At 46.6% G+C, this 20,451-nt stretch overlaps 1 protein-coding gene across 1 annotated transcript in view; it reads left to right on the top strand.

Moving 5' to 3' along the window:
* Positions 1-20,451, top strand: part of SCFD2 (sec1 family domain containing 2) — a 386,325-nt gene that overhangs the window by 363,047 nt on the left and 2,827 nt on the right. Inside the window, exons 7-8 of the mRNA XM_004419062.3 lie at positions 54-188; positions 12,734-12,853. Of these exons, the coding sequence (XP_004419119.1) occupies positions 54-188; positions 12,734-12,853 (255 nt within the window). The remainder of the gene's footprint in view (positions 1-53; positions 189-12,733; positions 12,854-20,451) is intronic.

Below are 20,451 nucleotides of genomic sequence, written 5' to 3'. Positions count from 1 at the left end.
CCAGACACACCAAACAAACCCTTTACTAACAGCACAATATTGTGTCTTTCCAGGCATCCTATAAACCATTGTTGAAGCAGGTCGTGGAGGAAATATTTAATCCTGAAAAGCCAGATCCGGTTGATATTGAACACATGTCTTCAGGCCTCACCGATCTCCTTAAAACTGGATTTAGCATGTTCATGAAGGTAAAGTGACCATGAAGAGGAAATCCTGAGTGTAATGCTCTCTTTGCTGGGCATGAAAATGCTGGCACCCTACTAAACCTGGCAAGCACCATACAAGATAACATTCAGTATTTTGGCTCTTCTGAAATCAGGTGCAATCTTTATTTAACTTTTGGTTATAAGCAGCCTGACCTTCCAGCCTCATACAGCTTCTTTTGACTAAGCACTGTGATTTTTTCTGGTCGCTATGTAAGGACACAAGCCCTCCAGGGTAGCACTATTGAACACTTCTCCTCATGGCCCACATTCTCACTTAACATGAATCCATGTACTATTTATAGATCTTAGTGATAGTCCTTTCCTCTTAATTCTAGACTTTATTATGTAGGACAAAGAGTAACTCCACTCAGTCATATGACTAACATCGACTGAAACCCATTTGAAAATGACTTTTGTTTTGGCCCAGCAGACTCCCAGGTGACAAGTACTAGAACTTCTCTGTCTAATATCTGGGGTAGGTCAAAATTACTGAACAGCCTTTGTAGCAGGGATGAAAGGAGGAAAAGTAGGCAAATGTGATCTATTTTTAACCCACTGTAAAGTTTCTAAATTTAAAAGGATCTAAACAAGATTACAGTCTGACCTCCCAGTCTATTCCAGGATTGCAGTTGTAATAACTCTTGGAAATAACAGAAGGTTTTGCCAGCTTCAAAGCATCTTTGAAATCATGAATTAATCTACACAGAAGTTCTGGCCTTTTAGAGTTCAATAAATGCATATTCCAGGAAAACCAGTCTACTCCAAAAGCCAGAGGATAGAAGCCAGACAATCAGACTCTAAACCAAGCAGTAAACTGGCTGGAGTGGACATGCAGGTCTCCTTCCTGATGGTCCCAGTTATCATTAACTTCTGTTGCAATACATGGCGGTGTATCCTCCCCCCCCACCCCTTGTTTTTTTAATAACGCAGCACAGATCAGCATCTCAGAAGTGTTCAGGGGATCCTGTGTTGAATATAACCTCAGAGTTGTCCAGTCGCCCTTCGTGATGGCTAGTGTGTATAGAAACTTCCAGGCTAGACGTGGTCTCCCTCCTTCTCCACTTGAGCACCCTCTTCCTTCATTCACAAGCTTGGACTTAGCCCTGAAGAGAGACTAACAAGTGTTGATTTCAGGCCCTGGTCAGGAAGGTCTGAGGATGGCCCAATAGGCCATGTGTCCTTTACCAGTCAGGCTGCTGCATTCGTGGTCTGGCCAAGGGCATGAGTGGAGGCTCAAACCCCCTGCTGTCTCTTCACTGCATGTGTTTCTAATTTGTGTAGGCGAGAGGGGGCCCTGACTCACTCTTTGTCCATTTCCACAGAAAGAACTGTTTCTTAACAAAAGGGTCCTGTGACCAAATATGTTTTGTAAACGCTGGATTAAACAGCAAATTAAATTGCTTCTTTGCTGCCAGACTTCACAGTAGCTTTAATATGCTAACAGACTTTGCAAGTAACTGCCTAGGCCAATATAGAACCTCTGTTGTGGGAGGACTATCCACTTGCATTTTCCATCACTGTTTCATGAATCATGACACATCACATTTTAAAATTACCCTCTTAAACCCTGCAGTGTTTTCTGCAGCTCTTCCTATGATCAGAAGCTTCACTGTCCTAAAGTGGACTTTGCCTAGGAATATGTTTGGAACCGTCCTGGACCGGCCCTGGATTGCCATGTTTATCTCCATTTAAACCCCCAGAGTTAGGGCTCGTGAAGAAATGCTCTGGCCCCTTGAGACTGATCTCAAAGGGAGGTTTCCACATAATGGATTTAAGCAAAAGGAATTTGTCTTCTCCCATCGGCTGTAGGAATCCATTCCTCAGTCCTCAGCTGCAGGGCCTCTACTCTCGGTTGCCAGGGGCATCTCATCTGTCTGCAGGGGGTGGGGAGAGTCTCAGTGGGCTGGCTGCAGAGCCCTCCCCACCCCAGCACCCCAAGAGAGAGTCGTTTTGTTCTGTTTCTACATGGGCTGCCTCAGTGGCTGGCTGTTCCTTCCGTTCCATAGAACTCAGCAAGGGATGTCACCTCCGGCCCACATATTCGGGGTTTGAACAGAATTGGAATAAACGTAAAAAGGAAGAGCTAGTAGGGCTTTTAGGAACTAACTGTGATTTCCCGAAGAAGCACGTCTTTGAGATGAGGGTGAAGCCATCAGGAGAGTGTGTCCTCGACCCTGCATTAAGGCCAGTGAGGAGAAGAGGATGCAAGATGCAGGTGGAGTCTCACATGGCCGTGGCCATTGCTGGTCTCCCTGGTCCTGTTTTCTGTTGCTTCTCACTACCCGAGTTATTCAGCTCCCCTGTGGTCAGCATGTACCATGAAGTCAGCCCTTCTCGTATTTAAACCTCACAACAACCCTAGGAGATAGGGTCTACCATTATCCCCGCTTTACCCATGAAGAAACCGAGGCTCAGAAAGGTTAAGCTGTAGATGTCAACTTCCAGAAGGCCGGGATTGGGTCATACTGTCCTCTGTTCTCGGGTATTTTCCAAAGAGCACGCAGGAAATGGGACACCAGGATTTGTCCCTAAGTCAGTCTTATTCCAAAGCCATCCTCTTCACCACAACATTTCTTGACTTCAGATGCTGCCAGGCATTTTCTTGGAAGCTAAATCTTCATGTCATTAATTCTTTACTTCATGATTACTCATTAGCGCAGATGTTTACCCTTTCCAGCATCTGTGCCACTCATGAATAAAGTCCACCCTGGACTGGTCATCAAGACAGCCAATGTGAGGGAGATCTCCCAGGATTCATCTGCTGATACCCTGCCTGTTTTTCTGGGACTTGGCCCCAGGACTCATTGGCGGTGCAGCCCCCAGGACAAGAAATTTGTGCGTGGACGTTGAGTTGCCTTTATATATCGCATCTTTATTCTGTATCAGCAGCCAACAGTCATTGCTTTCTTGCCACTTGCTGCCCTGCTCTTTGCCTCTGGGACCTGCATCCCCCACTTCTCACTCAAGACTCACTGGGGCTAAGCCCCAAAGAAACAAAAAGACAGAGCCTGATGAAATAAAGGCATCCAGGTGGGGTCCTTCTGGTGCCTGAGGGTACTGTCGTACAAATGCGAGACTTCTAGAGCTGGAAAGGGAGCTGAGCTGCTAGTCTGTCCCTGCCCTGTTTCTGGACTCACAGATGGTACCACAGATGATGTTGGCTCAGGTCACCCAGAGGCAGTATCTATAGACTATGCAGGGGATGAAGGTGGATTGAAAAGCCAGCAAGAGATGTGCCTGGAAAGAGGGCCAGCAGACTTTCCCATGGGATGTGCTGTGGGTGCCTCACAGTGGGTAAAAGAAAGAACATAGGAAAGGATTTTCCAGGCCCCACATGTCTTCATCAGGGCTCTGTACCTTTTGTGCACACTTCTGTGGCTGTACTTATACACTGCTTTGTAATTATATGTGTTAGGTATCATTTTCCATACTAGTGTTTTCTAATTGCACAACTTGATCTACTGCACATTAGTGGATCAACATATCAATTCAATGGATGGTAATCAGCATTTTTTAATGAAAAAGAATAGAACAGACTAGCAAGGTGAAACAAAACAACCCAGTTACACAACATACACATGTATGATTTAAATGTATTCCTTGCTAGAGGTCACAATCAAAAGAATGTGAAAGCTATGGCTGTGAAAATGAGGGCTGATCTAGTTCTTACTCTTTTCTGCATCCTTAGCACTTGGCACCTCTCTAGGCCTTACAGACAGTAGACTCTCACTAAAGCTTGAGAGGGTGATCACAGTGGACCTGTTAGAACACTCATTCAGAAAGCAGCACAGCTTCAAGTCGTCGGTTTCTCTTTCCAACTTACTGCCCTTAAACCAAAAGCGACGTTTCAACCACGAAACAAGGGACAGAAGGTAGCAGCTCAATCAGTCAACTCCAGTGACCCTCAAAGGAGTCCTTGACCCTCCTTTCCAGCGGCCACTAAGCTAGGTGAAGCTAGTCACTGTTTTGTTGTTACATAACCCCAAAGAAGCAGCGGCCCACACACTCCCACTCGCCGCCCAGCGTTGATGTGTGTGGGGGAGACGGAAGCCGGCCTCCGCCTCTGTCAAAGAAACCTGGCGATCTCTTCTGTCCACACAGACAGCATGGACTCTATTTCTTCCAACTTCTTTGTCTCCCTGGAGAACAAAACAGAAGCAAAGGGACTGATTTTGTAGTGTGAGAGCTCAAAGGAGTCAAGAAGAGAAATGTCCTAACAGAGTCACTTGTGCTAAGCCCATATATGTCGTATGGCCTCTAAGACTGAAGAGACCAACAGGTTGGACTCACAGTGGAAAAGAAAAAGGTCCAGAAAAACACATCACAGCCTTATAAGCTATGGCTTCCCAGAGGCACCACGAAAAGAACACTCAGAACCCCCTAAATATCCACTTGGCTGTCCAGCCCAGTGCGGACAGTGTTTGGCTGATTCTAACAGTTGTCTTTCCAATCTAAAGGACAGAAAATTCACTTATTCCTCTGGCCTGGATTCAAAATAAGTAAACCCTGAAAGGCTTTGGTAATAATGAAAGGCCTGCCTGCTGTTTGCCTACAATCTTTTTTAATAATATAATCTCAAAAAAAGAAAACAATACTTCCTGTGTGATAAGAAGTGAAGCTACAGGACTTTCCTCTCCCGAGTCTGCTCCCTCGAGCCCTGTAAGGTAAAGCAGAGCCAGTGTGCCCCGAGATCATTCTTCCTGGGGTTCTGAGAAAGCGTTTCAAGTCAGCTCAGTGCACTCCTCAACCCGAGGATAGACTTGTGGTTAGCCACATAGAGCTGTCAGCTCCAAGGGGCGGTGCCCTGGGGTGGGGGTGGGGGTATCAAACGGGAGAAACAGCTTTGGCAGAACCTGACATTCTTCAAACAGCCAAGTCTTCTCTCCAAATGCTTGTGCACGGAGCACCTTGATCTCCTTAGAGGAAAGATTGATAGTGATCTAATAAATAAATCGAAACATACCTTACCCCTCTCCCTGTAACATTAATTTAATTTAAAACTAGCGTGTCTAATAGACAGCGCTTTTAAAATGCGTTTCTGGAATTTGTGGTTTGGATTTCAGTCTCCTGAAAATAATATATTTTATATCTACTCCATGTGTTTGGACCCCAACTTGTTTTGACTAAAGGACATGATTTGTCAAGATGTTTTCTCTGCTGGAATTGGCATGAGGAGGGTGGGTTTTATCTAACGAAATTGCATGAGGCCCTTTTACCTCCTTTTCTGTGTGCTTTTTAAGAAGTTTTTCTTGTTGTTGTTCCATTTCTTATATGGCCATGCTTAATTGGAAAAAAATAAAAGGTTTATGAAAAAGAGTCCAGGAAGGCCCAGTGCTTGCCTCTGGGCCCTTTACTTGAGTTGATGTGAGAGCTCCATTGCCTTAGGTGGCAGTAGAAAAGGGCCTACAAGGAGAGAGAGAACAACTGCCCAGGCAGGCCCTGAAAAGCTGGTGGGGGTGAAGAAGAATAGTTGAAACTCTTTCAGTTGCAATTAAGATGCCAACACATTATGTTAATTTAATCAAAGAAAGGATAATTTATTTTGAGGACCAAGGGGTATCTCAGGGAGCCTAACAGCAGCAGTGTGCTGGGCCTCAGGAGGGATTGGGACTGAGAAATGAAAGCGGTCGGCAAACCAGACAGTTCTTAGAGACTCACTCTGGCCTACAGAAGACGCTAAGAACAGTGGTCAGCGTATTGTGGGCACTCAATACAAATGAGGTGAATTATTGGCCAGGTAGCTATGCCACAGCCTTTGGTTCTTCTTAAGAGCTCAACTTTGATTGAGCCTCATCTATCTTAGATCAAGTCTCGGTTCCCAGGGAAGGGTCCTGAGTTGGCCCAGCCTGGGTCAGGGAGCCATTCTTGGACCATTCAACCGTGGTTATGGGGCGGGATCACACTGTCACCACATGGCGCCAGAAGCCCCCCCCCCCGTGAGCATGGCGTAGAGGAGACTGTTCACGTGTGTGTTGGACAGGCACCTGCAGAGGCGTCTAGTCCAGCTCCTCATTGTTTACATAAGAAAAACGAGACTCAGAGACAAGAACTGTCGGCTTAGGTCCATTATACTTAATGGCATTTCTGACAGAAGGAAGACAGCTCAGCATTTGGTGTTTGTTGATTAAATCAGTACATGTCCTGGAATTTCTATTTGCAACACTATTTATAACCATTGTTTATATTTTCTTAATTATGCTCCATACTACAAGGTAGGGTTTGATTTTTGTCTAACATTAGCTAAATATGATCCATAAGTTCTAGTGAAATGGACTTTGGTAGGAATCATTAAACAAAAAACAAAAACTTGGTTTTGGCAGTCTTTGAACTTTGTCTGCCTGTGAGCAATTATTGAGAGCCTCTTTCGTGTGCTCATCACTGTTGTGGGTAAGGAAAATATACAAACTAGATACCCTACCTGCCATGGCCCAGCTTACACTGTGTAGCTTACAGTTTGTTAGAGAGACAGACACGAAAATTGAGGAGAGAGAAGTGGTGTGCCAGACGGGATGTGAAGGCTCTGAGAAGAGCTCAACCAGGGAGTAAGAAAAAGCTTCCCAGAGGAGTGACTGTTGTCAGAGCAGCAGGAGTTAGGAACAAAGTGACGAAATGCCACGGTACATTGAAGGATTTACAGGTGGTTCCAAATGGCTGGAGCTAAGAGTGGCATGTGGGGAGAGGAAGAGTATGAAGACAGAGAGAGAAGCAAAAGCTACATCACGAAGGGCTGGAGAACTGAAATTTGACGCCATTGAATGTTTTTTAGGAATATACAACCAGTTTATATTTTATAAAGATCACCCTGGCAGCAGTGAGAGAGAGGAAACCGAGGCCAGACTGGCATCAGGTTGGAGAGGTAAGGTGAGAAGATGAGAGTCCAAGCTCAGGTAGAGCCAAGGGAATGAGGGCAGGGATGAAGTGCTAGTGGATTCCACAGGACTGGGTACCGACTGGATGAGAAAGTAAATGAAAGGACTGTGTCTAGGGTCATTCGCCTGGACTAGGATGACTGGATGGATGGTGTTATCATTCTCTCTGACTGGGAAACAGGAATGGAGAAGAAGAAAACTTGCATTTTAGATTTTAGCTTTGCAGCGCAGCAGAGCCTGGGCCAACAGTAGTAATCTGTGGCTACTGGCACGTGTGAGGTGTGAACCGTGGACGGGGATGGGGTCACCCAGGAAAGCTGTTTGGGAGAAGAGCAGGGGCCAGAGGCACGAGCAGTCGGGAACGCAGTGTGTAGAGTCCAGGGAGGAAGGAGAGAAACTCAGAGAGCTTAGAAAGTGGAGGGGGTGGGGGAGGTTTCCGGAAAGAGGAAGCCATCCACTGGAGCAAATGTGGCAGGGAGGTCAAGCTAAACAGCAGAAAGCTCTAGCAGCATGGAAGCCTTTTGCAATGTGATTAAATGAGTAAGTCCCACGAGGAACCTGGTAATTGGCTGATGTGCTAAAGAACTAAAAGTACAGAGTTTTAAGAGATGAAAGCCGGTGAAAATGCTTTCCGTTGGAAGAATCTGTTTATAGATGAGGGGGTGTGGAATGCATCTCGCCCTGCAATGTGATAGACTTGGATTTCAGTCTCAACCCTGCAGCTTACTGACTGGGAGACTTCGGACAAGTTTCTTCACCCCTTTAAGCCTCACTGTCTCTCTGTAAAATGGAGCTTCCGCCTACGTCATGGGTTCTAAGGATTGCATGAAGCAATGCTTGCCCCCCAGCCTGCTTTATGTTCCTCCATAGCACATACCACCTTCCTGCTTACCACTTACTTACTTATTGTGTCCTTCTCCCCAAATGAAATATAAGTTCTACAACAGCAGGGATTCCTCTCTGGTCCATTCACCACTGAATTCCTGACACCTGGAGCTGTGTCTGGCCCATAGTAGTTGCTCGATAAATAATTGCTGAATGGATGAATCCATGAGTGAAAAGCACAGTGCTAGACCTGAAGCGTTCGGTGGCAGTGCTCTTACTAATTCCAGCTGGGAGAAAAGCCATCGCCAAGCAGTCTTCCAAGTCAGCGTGGCTGTTCTCAGGGCCTCGTGCCCTTAAGGCCAAAGCTCCTGTTGCGCTTTCCTGCCCATTATTGGAGGATGGGGACCTGACCTTTGCCTGTGCTAGGGACAAGTGAGTCACACACGAAGAGAAACTGGGTGGAGGAGAATCAGCAGCACAGTTCCCAGAACTCCTAGAGAGCGCCCGAGAAACCGGAAGCAGCTGAAACCCTTCTCATGGAAACCAGTCAGGACATCAAAGAGCACTCTAGGGGCCCACAGCTGCAGACTCCGCTTCAAAGGCTGGGATGGACGGTGGAGAGAAACTGTTCTCTGACCAGAACTGATGTCTTAAAATCCCAACCAGCAAAGGTTTGGAAAATGAAAGAAAGAGCAGTGAGTCTGCCGTGCTTTATTAATCTGTGCATTTGCGATGGCAGTGATGATGCTTAAATCTTTCATCTTCAGAGTGCCGTGCACCGTGAGCTCACAGCCAAACGGGACTCAGCCTTGTGTGGCTGATTTATAAGGAATGTGTTATTCTGGTGGAAAAGACTGAAAAGACTCCACTTCCCAATAGCCTGCCGACTTGACACATTCTAAAAGGAAAGTCTGGTATCAAAACATAAATCTAAACAGAAACCAAAATAGCAAACAGCAACATGCATTAAGGGGACCCGTTTATTTGTACCAAAATCAACATTCCCTCAACTCTTTAGCTCCAGGGTATTGTTCTTTGTTGTTGCTGTTCATTTCTTTTTTCCCTTTCATCTTTCAATACATCCTTCCAAGATTCTCGCAGTGTACTTCAGCATCCAGACTCTCTTATGGAAAGCATATGTCTTTGGGAACATACTGCACCACTTGAATTCTGGAGCCAGTTGTACTTCTGTCCCAAGATTAAGTGAGAAACAATAGTTTGTAGGGCTGGTAATTACTCAGCCGGGAAGAACCACACATAAAGCAGAGAGAGTTTCTAAAAGATCTCTAAGAAAAGAAGGGCATCTCCAGTTACCCTGTGGATCTCATTCATTCATTCCTTCATTTATTTTATTCATCCAACATTTGTTGAAAGTTTACCCTGAACTAGGTCTAAGCTCAGAGCCAAAAATACCAAGATAAACATGATCAGTCCCTACCCTCCAGTAGCTTGCTCTAGGAGAGGAGACAGGCAGGTATATCAAGGTAGCAGTCCTGTTTGACAAGGCTAAGGCAGAGCATCTGTCAGATTTGGGTCATGGGGCAGGAGCTGAGAGATGATTAAGAATTTTTTCGAGAAGAGGATGTTTTTTAAAGACAGTAAGCGGGAAGGAGGTAAAGAAGGGAAGGCAAGGGTACTTTACACAGAGGAAACTATTTATGCTATATAAAACAATATGATGCAGATGATACTCAAATTATTTAATAACTGGAACGTCATGGGCACAGACGGGCCAAAACCCACTGGTGTAGTCCCAACCAATGCCTGTGCGCTGCAGATCTTTCCCGCTAATGTGGAAAAATCTCCAGGGTATATAGTTGAGTGAAGCAAGCAAAGAGTGTTTGCAGTCAAGATGGTAGTTACGGTTGATGAGGTAGTGACAGGAGGTGGGCATGAGAGGGGCTCCGGGGTGCTGGCCTTCTGTTTCTTTCTGACCTGGGTGCTGGTCACACAGGTTTGTTTACTTTGTGAAAATAAATTGAGCTGAACACTTGTGATAAAGGTACTTGTCAGTGCGTATGTTCAATAAAGTGTCATATGTTTAACAAAATGTTCAAAAATAAATACCATGCATTCAGGCATGGCTCAAGTATTGTGAATGGCTCCAGCAAATAGTGTGTGTAGGGGAGATGAAAATAGAGGCACAAAGCAAAGCCACATTAGAAGAGCCTTATATACTGAATTAAGGAGTGTGAACTTTATCCTCAGAGCTATGAGACTCTCCAAAGAGAATGTGAGCATGTCATGGAGCTGAGGGGTGTTTAAGAGTGTGGCCTCTGGAGTTTGGCCCCTGGATCCACGATTTAGTCATCCTGTGTAAACTTCAATTTCTTCATCTGCAAAATACACCAATGATTGTGTTTTCCTCCTAAGGATTTTCAAGAATTGAGTAAGATAATGCACAAAAATATTTAGTATACTGCTCACTATATTCAATAATAAATATTTGCATTTTAGAAAGCTTACTCAGGCAGGAATGAGAAAAATGGATGGGGGATGGCCAGACCAGGGAAAGGAGACAAATTAAAAGGCTGTGGCAGTAACCTAATAAAAAAGGAATGAGAGCTAGACCAGAACAGGGACAATGAAAATCAAGGAGAGATCAATAAATTTGAAGGGGCAGAATTAACAGGACTTGATCTGGAAGATGAAAGAGACAGCAAAGTCTAAGATGACTCTCAGGTGACTGTGAAGGTGGTAATGCTGTTAGAAAGTCAAGAGGAGGGATAGACTTGGGGAGAAGATCGTGCATCAAATTTGAAACCCATTGGGTTTAGGGATCCTGGGAGGCATGCAGGTAGGGAATGTCCACACGAACTCAAAAGAGATGTTTGAACTAATGACATAGATTTGAAAAGTATATAGAAGATTATTGAAGGCATATGAGTAGATGAGGTCCTTCAGGGATGATGTATCAAGTGAGAAGAGCAAGGGGCCAAAGATGGAGCCCTAAGTAGCATTGACATTTGAAGGGCAGACCAAGAAAAGGAACCTATGAAGAAATTTCAGAAGAATCCATTGGAAAAGAAGAAGGAACAGCCAAGAAAGTGCTATTGTGGTAGCAAAGAAGGGTGTCGTCAACTGTGATAAATGCCCCAGAAATGGCCAGTGAAATAAAGACAAAGAAGTGTCCATTGACCCCTACAAATGATGGCCATTGGTGAGTTCAATGAAAAGAGTGGGACAAAAGCAGGATTGTCGTGGGTGTATGGTACGTGGAGTAGAAGAAAGCAGTCAACAAATACAGTCAAGGGGAAGGAGAGCTACAGGGCAGGAAGCTAGAGGGGGGTGAGGAGTCGAGTCTTTTCCAAAGATCAAAGAGTTTTGTAACTTTTCCAGTGCTCACCATCACCCATTTTGAAAAAGTTTAGATCTTTCTATCTCTCCTTTTCTTTCTTTCTTTCTTTTTCTCTTTCTCTCTCCCTCTCCCTTCCTTCCTTCCTTTCAACCCTGAGTTTCCTTTCCAGAAGCCAAGGAGTAATTTATGTAACTGGAAACACTTAACATATTACCTTTTTAAATGTTTTTAAAATGAGATGTTAAAAAGTGGGTATGTTCAGGCAAGGGAGCCAGAAGAACCCAGCTGAGAAAGGACTTGGAGCAGGGGTAAGAGAAATGGCTTCCTCTTGGCCTGCTGCCCCACCCCACTGCTCCTGGGGATTGTCCATGGCTGGAAGATGGTTTGTGCATTAGTGTGGATGAGTACATACACTCATCGTCTCTGTCTACCCTCTGCTTGCTAGAATTGAAGCCTGTTTCTCCCACCTCTGGCTTCAGTGGCCATGCAGGCAGCTGGCAGCATCCTTCCTGTAATGACTCCATGCTTGGGCTGTCCTGGCGGGGCCTCCAGCCTGCTCCACCCAGCTGGTGACTGCTTGCCTCTAGAATGTGGCTCACACCACTTCTCCTGCCCACTCCTCACCAAACCAACTCAGTCTTCCAGGTAGACCTCAAAACATAATGTCTTCAGGAGCCCCCTCTTTTCCCCTTCGATTAGTCACCAAGTCAACATGTTGTTCATTTTACATTTCCTGAGGGGTGACTATGAGTCATTCTCATTTCAGTTTATAATAATACTTTGCCTCATTGGCGAAATCATAAGGCACCAGGAGGAATTCTCTACAGCCTCTAGTGGAGTGTTCCACGCACAGTAGGCCCTCAGCTAAGGCTGGTTTGCAGAAGGTGAGGGCGTGAAGTCTGCACTAGACTGTAAGCTCCTCGAGGGTAGGCCTAGTGTCTTGCATCTTTCCACACCCTCTACCACCATCTCCTTAGGACTTTGACTATTTATCCAGTCCACACACGTTTCTTGAGCACCTACTATGTGCCAGAAACTACACTAGGTGAGCTGGGAATTCAGCAGTGAACCAGGCAGATAAGATCCCTTCCTCGTGGAGTTTATATCCTAGACCCAGCCAACAAGGAGACAAACAAACAAACAAAAACAATAGCTACAGGCTGTGGCAAGTGCTTCGAAGGAAATAAACAGAGCTACATAACGAAGAAGGGGCTCGTTGCTACTAAGACCTGAAGGCTCATAAGGAAGGAAGAAGTTGCCTCTCAGCCTTCTCTTCTTATTTAATAGCCCCCACTCCTTTAACTTTTCTTTCAATAAAATATTTATTTAAAGGGATGTAATAAGTGACATGTTATGCATTTTCCTGGTCAATGGCTCCACAAACCACTACCACATCTGATCCCTAACAAATCCTGATCTCTCTAAGGGTTGTGTATCTCCCCTGCGTTATGGGGGTAGCAGCCCTGGGGTCCCCATGGAGGTACAGGGTCCTGCATGACACTGTCCATCTGACTCTATGGGGGTTTGTTTTGCAGGTGAGCCGGCCTCATCCCAGTGATCACCCTCTCCTGATCTTCTTCGTGGTGGGCGGAGTCACAGTCTCAGAAGCCAAAATGATCAAAGACCTTGTGCCATCCCTAAAGCCAGGAACCCAGGTACTGAGTCCTTGGTGAATGAGTCCTGAGACAGGGTTGGGAAGAGTGGGCAAGGACCCTTCATTAGGCTTCCCAGTGCTCCCCATCTCCATCCTGTCTTCCTCCTCCCCCACCTGCTCCTGCCCATGTCACATTCTCCTTCTGCTTGCCCTTCTCCTGGTGGGGGTGGAGGGAGGAGAGCTCTCCTTTCACAGTCCTCTCCTGCCTCTGGGCTTCAAGGGCTAAGTTGCTACTATCCCTGTTCCCGATTCCTGAAGGGCGTATGTTCTCTGGTGTCCCATCAGCGCTTAGTTACTCAAGAGTTTTCACTGGTTTCCAGGCTTCAGATAGGGGACCACCTCCCCTATCTCCCCTCTAACTGTTGCAGTTAGACGACAGAGTTTGGGAGGGGCATTGTCAAGACAATGACAAGCGTAGAATGTTTCTCCTCTACAGCCTCCCGCCAGGTCCCATCTCACTCCCCAAATAAGTGGTTAAGAACACAGACCTCTTGATTTTACAAGCCTGAGTTCGACTCTCACCCCGGCTTTTTACCAGTCAGGTGATCTGGGAGAGAAAAGCCCTCTGTTTTCTCATTTAGGAACCAGGGCTGGGGTGGCTGTGAATCTTAAATCAGATAAGGGGTGAGAATGTGCTTCTCATCACAGTGCCTGGCTACGGTTGTTATAAACCGTTTCTGAGCAGTCAGTACCCTGCTCTGCAGGAGGGACTGAGGCTCCTGGCATGAGGCAGAGGATCCCCAGGAGAGAGCCTTCAGGAAAAGGAGGGCCCCTGTCTCTGGAAGCTCTAACCTGGCTGGGGAAGCAGCAACTCAGTGAGACTAAGAATCCTCGCCTTCGTGGGTTCCCCAAAACAGACCCTGAGACAGGGCGTGACAGCAGGTAGTTTACTTCGGAGAGGATCCCAAGAAGCAGAGGTGAGGGAATCAGAAAAGAGAGACAGTGGAGGGAGAAAAGCCAGAGAAGGGTGCGTTGTTCGGCTAGTTACCACTGTGGGCACCTGAGGGTCTGTCTGCCTCTGGGGTCCCCAAGGAGCCGGGTATTACACGCCTCAGAATTGTCCTGCTGGAGGACAAGGAGCCTGGGACATCCCGTTGCCTCTCACCTAGTCACCTCCTGGTTGAGGTTGCCTCTGGGGGCTTATCTTCAGCTTGTGCCAACTCTGCTTGCCGCTGAGCAGCTTTCTATGGTTTGGAGAAAGGAAAACAGAGACGTGAGTGCGTTGCTTCAGGTAGGACGCTGGCTCGTGTGGGGGGCTATCCACCACAACTACACAGAGCCCAGGTGGTATTCCAGCCCAGGCCTGCTGCCGGGGTGCTGATACCTTGTCTCCCACCTCCACCCGCTACTGGATATGTCCACTTGGCCAGCCAAGGGAGCCTCCATTCTTGCTTTCTGTGAAGTCCTACCTGTTGTTCCAGGCCCTTCCTGCATCTCTGCCGGCATCCAAAATCTGAACTCTACAGTGCAGGGCTAGACTGCTCTCCACCTGCCTCCTATTGCTGGCATAGTCTCCTCCAGCAAACATGAATTCCTTGAGGACAAAGGCTGGGGCTTCCCAGACCTGAGCACATGGCGGGAGCTCCGTAAGCCCTGCGGTCTGATGCTTGATCGGCTGCAGAGCTGGCTTGGTCGTGTTGGAGTGGCCGGGCCACCTGGTGAAGTAGAGATGGCCTGGTCCCTACTGGTCTCCAGACACCCAACTGAGGAATGGGACCCGGTATCTAGGGAGCCACAGTAGGTTCTTGAGCAGAGAAGTGAGCAGTCATTGGCTGTGACCGTTTCTGCTGTGACCATCATCTGTCATGGTCAGAGCTAATGAAATTTCTAATAAAGTGGTAAGTTCTGCCTTATTGAACACCCTCTCTGTCAGCAGTGTTAAATATCTGTTTAGTGAGTGATTATCTTTTTGAGCAAGACTTTTTTTTTTATCAGAAAGCACACTTCTCACTGCCCCTCACGTCGGGAACCAAATTCTTAGCTCTTCAAAACAGTGATGCATTGTAACCGCCTGACAGACATGTTAATCCCCACTCTAAAAGGATAAAACACAGGCGTTTTCAAAGCTGTGTGACCCTGAGTTTGACAACAGAGCCCTGGAATCTACGGTGGCTTTGCTGCAATCTGACCCTGTGCTCAGTCATCTGCGGAGAGAACTTCTCAAAGAATTTTGGGCTTAGGGAGCAGCCTTGACTGCTACTTGTCCTTTGTGCAAAAAGTCCGCCTGAGGAGTTAACAGGCCCTAGGAAGATTCCAAAGAGGAGTGGTTTATCAGAGTGTCCTTCATCTCCAAGATTTTGAAAGGATGTAGATTACCTGGATGTTTGCTGGAGTGACACTGCTGAGGCAGATCTCCTTTCTTAGACCTCAGCAGACTCGCAGCTGCCCTGGCCTGCAGCTAACTGCCCAGGTCTGAGACAGGCCCGGCTTCCTGCTTTGTGCAGTGGAAGTTAGGCCTTGCTGCTCTGGCTACACGCGAAATGGCGTGCACACTGGTTCCATTATCTGCTTAGACTCAGATTTCCGTTGGAGAACACGAGTGAACTAATTGAAGGGAGGGGTTCTGCTGAATCTGTGCAACCACAGACCCTCAAAGACGTGTATGGCAACCAAGAGAGGAACTCTGACTTGATTGTTGATGTAAACAGTGATAATATATGTACCTAATATTTATATCCTGTCTTTAATATCCAGTCTACACTTGCACATCTCCAGTGATGAGGATTTGCCCCTCCCACTGCACCTACTTGAGTGTTAGAGGGCTTCACTGACTACTCTCACCTCTAGACGGGTCCAAATCTGCCTTCTTGGAGCTCTCGCCCATCAGTGCTGGTTCTAGCTCTTGGGCCACACAGAATTTACGTACAAATCAGGTTCTTCCCTCTTCCATATGTCCTTCCCAGGTCTGCTCTTCACACTATCTTCAGTTCCTTCAGCCAGTCCCCTCCCCGCCCACCGCTGACATGGATCTGAGGGCCTGACTGTCACGGTGGCTCTCCTCAGCCCCAATTGTTCTCCTTCTCACACTCAGTTGGAACTGAGTGCCATACCTTGGTGTGGACTGATCAGTGCAGAGGCAGTTGGGGCCACCGCCTCCTCATCCCCACCACGGCCCACCAGACTCCCACGATCTCGCCCTGCCTTTTCCTACCACCCTTCTGCTTGCTTACTCCCCTCCAGCCTCAGGACTTTGCACTTTTTTACTATTTTATTCCCAGAACCTCAAACAGGGTTTGGTGCTGGGTGTCATGATTATTTATTGAATGTCGAATATTGAACACTAGAAACTTTACTTATATTATTGCAGCATAAGATAAAGGTAGCTTTTCTGGAGCCTACACCAACCTGTTGATTCATTCTGAGATTATGGACAACTAAAAACACTCTGTCTTTTGTATCAGTTGCTGTTAATCCATATCTTCTCTAGTCTATATCTACGTGGGTGCTTTTGGGGCCCAAGTACAGGAACTTACAATTGTGGCTATTAAATTGGATGAGATGGTTATTCAGTGAACATTTCTTGAGCACCTACTCTGTGCCAAGCACCGTTCTTTGTGCCAAGGATAGAGTGGTGACCAAGCCAGACACGTTCCTGCTTTCATGTAACTTACATTCTAATAGTGAGTGACTGACTTTAAACATGAAAACTCCAGCCAGAGATAAGTGTACCAAGAACACAGACAGGGGCTGTGGTGGGAATGACTGGAGGGGGAGGTTCCTTCAGATGGCACAGGCTCCTCGTGGTGGAGAAGGCTTGTGGGCTGAGATGTGAAAGGCACTCAGGGATCAGCTCCTCAAAGGAAACTGATAGAATCTATTTAAGGCACATCCAAGAATGAATTCTCTTTCACAAAAAGTGACAAGGATAGCGTGAAACAGTGGAATCCAGAAACCACACTCACACTGGCTAGTCGCATAGGACTGTGGTCAAACTCTAAAATGGGCACCTTTTCTCTGCCATCGGCCCGTGGTTGTTGGTGAATGCACCAAAAGTGGGCAGTTGGAGAATGCTTCTTTCCTGACTACAAAAAAAGGGATCAAAGAGGCAACTCCCCCCACCCCACCCCAAACAGTCACAACCATGAGGTTCTGCAGGCTTCCCCTCGCTCTGGAGGCATGTGCCTGGCACCGGCCTCTGTCTCACTCACGCGCTGCCTGGTGTGGGGCTCCATGCCCAGACAGCTCTGCAGGCTGAATTCTGTAGGTGGGTGGTGGCCAAGAGGCAGCAGAAGCCTGGGATTGTGGGAGGAAAATAACAGGGAGGGACCCTCCCAGAAAAAACGAGGGAAAGGCCAGCTCAGGAAACAGAGGAAAACCAGGTGGGCAAGTTGACCTGCCGTGCACTGCTCTTCATCAGCACGTGCTTGTTGCCCACTCACACTTTCATGTGGGTCTATATTTCTGGTGCTGAATACTTAGTGAGAATGTAATAGGAAAAACAGTAGACCCAGAAATATGCTCATAACGCACACAATTTGGCACAACTTTAGAGGTTCAAGGATACCTAAATCCTGGCTATAAAACCTGGCTCCAGGTTATTCTAAAATTGATGGAAAGCCCCAAGGAGATAAGTCAAGTGAGTTTTTTTTTTCTTTTTTGGTCAAGATTTATTTTATTCTGAAGTTTCTTACTCTAAGGAAAATGTGAATGGGGTTTTTTTACCTGAATTAGCTTAGAGCCTTATAATTAGAAATGGAAACTTTAGAGACAGTAGAGATCACGGTGTTGGATGGCAGTCCACGTTTTCATATTATTCCTGTTAACATCATCCTTCACTCCTATGCATTTCATGGGTCTTTGATATTTGTAGAATCTTCTTAACAACTCTGAAAGCATTTCAATGTAAGGTTTTTGTTCTTGTTGTTGTTTCCCCTCAAGTGACTTCTTTGTAAACAACCCTCAGAAGGGACAAAGGTGAGGAGAGGATCTGAGATCTCACACTTGCAATTCTTCAGGAAAACCTGATATGCACAGCACATCGACCTCAGAGACAATGTAAAAGTGGGTCAAACAGTTCACAATGAGTTTTCCAGAAAGCTCCATCCTGTCCATTTAATTAGCTCACTGTCCCACTGGTTTAACCATACATCCTTTTAGGTTTAACACAGGTGTGTGAATATGTGTGTGTGCATGTGTAGCACCTGTGCAAGTGGGGGTGGGTGGTGCCTGGAATATGATATGTGCTCAAAACCAGTTCATCAAATGGATGAACATGCATGTTGGTGCCTGTGCATATGTGAGTTACTTTTACTGGGAAGAGTCTCCAAGTTTTAAAAAAAAGGGAGAAAAGCAATTTTTCTCCCCTGCTCCTTTCCGTTCACAATGTTAGAAATTCTGCAGAGGGATGTGGAATCTAAATCCTGGACTGCCCTGCTTCCTCCGTGTGCAGCAGAAATAGAACAGGAAGATGCTGGCAACTACAAATTACAGCAGCGGCCTGGAGAAGTGGGAGGAAAGCAAGAGGGCGCGGTCCCTCAAAGCTGGCCGGCTCCTGCAGGAGCTCAGGGCGGGCTGAGGACAGAGACAGCATCCCTCTGCCAGCTGCGGTACACGCCCTGGTGGAGCCCCAAGGGCTGCTTTAGGGGATAGTTCAGAGGCTCTCGAGGACTCTGTGTCCTCTGTCCCTGTCTCACAGGTGGAAATTTTCATCAGGGACCTCGGTTGCTGGGGAAAAAGCCAGTTCTCCAAATGGAATTCTCTAAAGCTCAATTTGCCTAATATTTCACATTTGATGACTATTTATAAAATTTAAATTTCATATCTGACAGGCCAATTTCAGACTCTTTTAAGCATTTTTTTTTTTTTTTCGTTTTCGAGTGCCTTTTCTTCTCCCATTTGGCTAATTTTTTAGAATTGTAAGGCTTATTTTAATCAAATAATGCAGAAATCCCCTTAGTTGAATGGACTAAAGAACTCTGAAAATGTTCAAAAGCAGTCTGATGACCAAAAGATGCCTAAGAGGTGGAAATGCTCAAGGAGCATCAACTATGATACTGCAGGCGAATGGTAGCAGGGCGATCCTGCTTGTTCTTCAGAATAGGAATTTTAGACAAATAGATTTTTAGTTGAATTGGTTTGAAACAAATTTACCCAGAGCCATTTGAGCTATCATTTACTAGAGCCTTCGATGTGAAAAACTTCCTGCGGACCACTGCTAAACTCACTGCCTCCTTCATTGTCATGTTGTTTCGTTCATTCATTTAATCATTCACTAACTCAGTGCATCAAGGACGTGCTGTGTATCAGGCGCTGTGCTAAGAAACAACGAAAAGACTCAGTTAAAGAAAGAAGGAATACAGTGTGAAACCAACAGCCACGGGAACACACTTAGGCTTCAGGGAGGGGGGTCTGGGAAGGCTTCCTGGAAGTGGTGCTGCCTGGGCAAATTGTTGAAGGACGACTGAGAGATCTTTAGGCAAAGAGTGGAGCAACTCATGTTCCAGATAAAGAAGCATCCCTAAAGTTCCAGTTGTGAAAGTGCAAATAGTTTCGGGTGGTTGGAATGTGGAACTGATGGTGAAGGGGGTGGGGTGGCAAGGGGGTGGAGTGTGGAGTGCTGAGCAGCCATCAGATTCGAAAGTCCTGGAATGCTTCTAAGAGGCTGGGCTTATCAAAGAGCAGAGAGGAGAAGGTCAGGATTTTAAGCCGATGAGTAAAACAATCAGGTTTATCCTTGGGGAAGATGGCCCTGGCAACTCTACCTCCACTGCATTGGCCCCAGGGACGGAACAGAGGGAATGCAGCGGAGGATGAAAATGGTAAGTATGGTGATGATGATGAAAACGATAACAGGAGGTACCATTTTAAGCCCCTCTAGAGCCTGTCTTTGTGCTAGATATTTTCATGTATGTTCACATTTGATCTTCATAATAATCATGTGAGGTGGATATCACTCTTCCCACTTTACAGATGAAGAAATTGAGGCTCAGGGTGATTAAGCAACTTCTGTAGGGTCATCTGTTGGGCAAGTGGCCCAGCTGGGGTCCAACTCAGATTGGATACTCCTAAGCCTGTGCTCTTAATCACTATACCATCCGGTAAGCATCCTTGGTCTCAGCTTTCTCCCCTCCTCAAAGACCCACTGGTTTACTTCACAAACTGCCTTTGTTTTCCATCTGTTTCTTTTCAGCCCTCCACAGAGCAGGCCTCAGACACCCTCTGGTTCAGCCCTCGTGCTGTCTGCATACTTGCTTGGCTAGCTGTGAGAGGCCTGGTCCTGGGTTCCAGCTCAGTGGAGGTGACCGAACCCACAGTGTCTGTCAGCCTTGGCTGGAAGCCCAACACACAACCTGGGAGTGATGGATTCTTTAGGCTTGGTTACTGTCGACATCAACTGAGTCTATAGCCTTTCTCTCCAAGTTCCGCAATCCTGCCACTGAGACAAGCATCCTGGGAAACTCAATCTAGCCCTTACACTTCCCCTCACCTCAGCCAGAGAGGAATCCGCCATCTTGGCATTGGAACTAAGGACCACAGGGGCTGGCAGGGGTGGAGGGGACTGGCAAGTCACGAGGACAGGAGAGCAACCTTTGGCACATTAGCTACACTGGCCTCTACTACCTCATGTGAGTCTACCACCAGAGAATGTGCAAAGAATTT

Source organism: Ceratotherium simum, chromosome 8 (assembly GCF_057802395.1).
Source record: "Ceratotherium simum simum isolate JZ-2026a chromosome 8, ASM5780239v1, whole genome shotgun sequence".
In the NCBI taxonomy this organism is placed as follows: Eukaryota; Metazoa; Chordata; class Mammalia; order Perissodactyla; family Rhinocerotidae; genus Ceratotherium; species Ceratotherium simum.
Note: the sequence above shows the minus strand (reverse complement) of the source record. Positions and strands in the feature narration are given on the sequence as shown.